General features: G+C 54.9%; 1 protein-coding gene across 1 annotated transcript in view; it reads left to right on the forward strand.

Annotated features, from left to right (window-relative positions):
* LOC114072361 (otoferlin-like) overlaps positions 1–3685 on the forward strand; it is a gene marked incomplete at its 3' end in the record, with an annotated part of 18906 nt that overhangs the window by 6974 nt on the left and 8247 nt on the right. The window contains exon 3 of the mRNA XM_027910265.1: positions 1354–1442. Within this exon, the coding sequence (XP_027766066.1) occupies positions 1354–1442 (89 nt within the window). The remainder of the gene's footprint in view (positions 1–1353; positions 1443–3685) is intronic.

Consider the following 3685-nt stretch of genomic DNA (forward strand, 5'->3'; position numbering starts at 1 on the left):
CCCCCCCCCCCCCGGGGGGGTTTCCAACCCCACCCCCTCCTCGATGCCATAATTTTGGGGTTCCTGTTGCCTTTCTGGGCCGACCCAGCCCCTGGGAATGGGGAATGGAAGCAGGTGGAGGGAACAGGCAGTGGCTGGGCTGTATCCCGGGATGGGGGTTTGGGATCCATCCTGCCCTGGGATGGGGGAGCTGCGGGAACACCGACACAGCCACAGCCCCGTCCCGGGGCCAGCTGCCTTTTCCTGTCCCATTCCAGGATTTTTCCCTCTTCCCTGCCCTGGAGCAGCACGGAGAAGGGCTGGGAAGGGGGTGCTAGCTCCGGAGAGCCCCGGATTCCGTCCGGGAAGAGCTGGATCAGCCCCTTCCCGGCAGGATTTTAAACGTGGGAGCGACTCAGGGATCGGCCTCGGCCTGGGGGACGTTCCATGGGAACGGGGAGGGCTTGGATGGGAAGAAGCCTTAAGTTCCATCCCATTCCACGGGCAGGGACAATTCCCGCTGTCCCAGGGGATCCAGCCCGGCCTGGGACACTGCAGGGATCATCCAGGGGCAGCCACAGCTTCCCTGGGAATTCCAGCCCAGCCGGGAATCCCTTCCCAATCTCCCCTTTCCCAGTTGGAAGCCATTCCCTGTGTCCTTCCAGGCATTGCAGGCCCTGATCCCAAATCCCTCTCCAGCTCTCCTGGAGCCCCTGCAGGCTCGGGAAGGGGCTCCAAGCTCTCCCTGGATCCCATTTTTTCCCATATAGAAACCATAAATGAGAATACAACCACTGATACATCCATGAATGTGAGTTTGCAGGCACAGGTATAAATACAGGTGATAATATCATAAATATAGAGTGGGTTTATGTGTCTATAAATATATAGATAGGTGTAGATAGTAAATGTATGCAATAATATAGCAATATATAATGACATAATTCTATATTATACATAGAATATAGAATTATACATTATAATAAGATATAAACATATATTTATTAACATATATTTACATCAATGTACGTGTATATTATGTATTTCTATGTATATATAGATATGTAATGTACACTCCTAATACAAATATGTATATATTTGATGTATTTTATATATATTTATATAAAATACAAATAAATCTACGAAATACACACGCCCAATGTGCATGTATATAAAAATATAAATAAATGTAGAAATAAAGGGATAGCAGAAATACATATATATGTTGGATAAATATGTGTGTATTTTACATTTATTTATTTATTTATCTATAAATCCCTATTTCTGGCAGAATCCCTGGGATTTTTTCCCGGGGGGGGAAAGAGGCCCTTTGTCCCTGACCGTCCCTGACCGTCCCTGTGTTCCCTTTCCCAGACATTCCGGTGGCCGGTGGGGACGGACATCGACGGGAACGAGCTCCTGGAGATCCAGGTCTTCAACTACAGCAAAGTCTTCACCAACAGGTCAGGGGGTCATCCCGGCCCTTCCCCGTGGGAAGGGGGAGCTCCCGCTGGATCCCCAGGGGACGGGAATTCCCAGGGAACCTCCCTCTGGATCCCTGCTGGCTCCGGGGACGGGAATTCCTGGGGAACCTCCCTCTGGATCCCTGCTGGATCCCCGGGGGGATGGGAATTCCCGGGGAAGCTCCCTCTGGATCCCCGCTGGCTCCGGGGACGGGAATTCCTGGGGAAGCTCCTGCTGGATCTCCGCTGGCTCCAGGGCAGGGAAGTTGGGAATTCCCAGGGAATCTCCCGCTGGATCCCCGCTGGCTCCCCGGGGGACGGGAATTCCCTGGGAAGGGGCAGGGCTGGGGTTGGTCGCACCAGGAGCTCCGCCGTGCCCGGGCTTTGCTTTTCCCGGGATTTTACGAGCTCTGCAGGGGGGTGGTTTGTTGTTCCCAGGGAAGCTGTGGCTGCCCCTGGATGATCCCTGGGAGTGTCCCAGGCCGGGTTGGATCCCCTGGGATAGCGGGAATTGTCCCTGAACGTGGAATGGGATGAGCTTTGGGGTCCCTTCCCACCCGAACCGGGGGGGGGAAGGGAAGAAAATAAAATGAAATCCTAAAGGCAACTCCGGCCCATCCTCCGGGCCTGGAATGAGGAGAAGGAGGGGGAGGAGGAGGGGAAGGACAGACAAAGCCAGGGAGAGGAGGGAGAGCGGGAGGGTTTGGAAAGGCGAGCCCCGGGCCCCGTGAATAATTCACGTGCAGCCGATCAGTGCCATCGATAATGGCCGGGCCGGGATAAAGGCGGGACACCCGATCCAGGCCCCGCTGGAATGCGGGAGGGGGGGAAGGGGGGGGTGTTGGGAGCAGACAGGACGCGGCCCGGGGCTCTCTTTGTTCCCTGCCAGCCCCTAATGAGGTGTAAGCCGAGCCCGGGCCGGTCCCAGGGGTTCCAGTCGGGTGCCTCGGGCCCAGACTGGTTCCTGCTGGTTTTCCAGAGGGGCTCTGGGATGGGGGGGGATCCCTGGGAGCATTCCCAGGACGCTGCACGTCCCTGTGCCCAGGGAAAGGGGATGTGGGAGATGCACAAACACAGCCCAGGGGGGTCCCGGCACAGCCACCGGCGCCGAACCTGGATCGGCAATCCCGGCTCCTGCATCGGGAATTCCCGGGCTGGGAATGCCCCGGGACACATCCCCATCCCCCGGGATGGGGGGAGGGACGAGGGGCAGTGTCCCATCCCACCCAGGCTGCCTCCAGTGGGGTGAATCCGGGCTGGAAATGCCCCAAACCAGAGAGGGGGGGGCATAATTGTGGGGTCTCTCACACCCAGGAGAAGGATCAGTAATTTGGGGTCTTTTCACACCCAGGACAAGGATCAATAGTTGTGGATCTTCCATACCCAAGAGAGGGATCAATAATTTTGGATCATTTCACACCCAGGAGTGGGATCAATAATTGTAGGGCCTGAACACCCAAATGCCCCCCAACAGGAATAGGATCAGTAATGGGGGGTCTTTCACACCCAAGAAAAGGATCAGTAATGTTGGATCTTTTCACACCCAGGACAGGGATCAATAATTTTGGGGTTTTCCAGACCCAAGAGAGGGATCAGTAATTGTAGGGCCCACACAAGGCTCCACACAAGAACAGGATCAATAGCTCTGGGGTGAGCTCCAGGGACACAGGAGATGATGGATACAGCAGTCAGGTGTGGGATGAGCTCCCAGCCGTGGGATACTTGGGATTGCCGTGGGAGGAGCTCTATGGAAGCAGGAGATGATGGATGCAGGAGATGATGGACACAGGAGGTGATGGAAGCGGGAGATAATGGATATAGGAGATGATGGATGCAGGAGATGATGGACACAGGAGGTGATGGAAGCAGGAGATGATGGAAGCAGGAGATGATGGAAGCAGGAGGTGATGGAAGTAGATGGATACAGGAGATAATGGATGCAGGAGATAATGGATATAGGAGATGATGGATGCAGGAGATGATGGACACAGGAGGTGATGGATATAGGAGATGATGGAAGCAGGGGATGATGGATGCAGGAGGTGATGGATACAGAGATGGGTGTGGGATGTGAGCTGGGACACTCAGGATTGCTGTGGGATGAGCTCCATGGACACAGGAGATGATGGACGCAGGAGATGATGGATGCAGGAGGTGATGGATGCAGGAGGTGATGGATGCAGGAGATGATGGATAGAGGAGATGGGTGTGGGATGAGCTCCCAGCTGTGGGACAGTCAGGAT

Source organism: Empidonax traillii, unplaced genomic scaffold (assembly GCF_003031625.1).
Source record: "Empidonax traillii isolate 1590-97213 ecotype Southwest subspecies unplaced genomic scaffold, ASM303162v1 scaffold3064:size33146, whole genome shotgun sequence".
Lineage (NCBI taxonomy): Eukaryota > Metazoa > Chordata > Aves > Passeriformes > Tyrannidae > Empidonax > Empidonax traillii.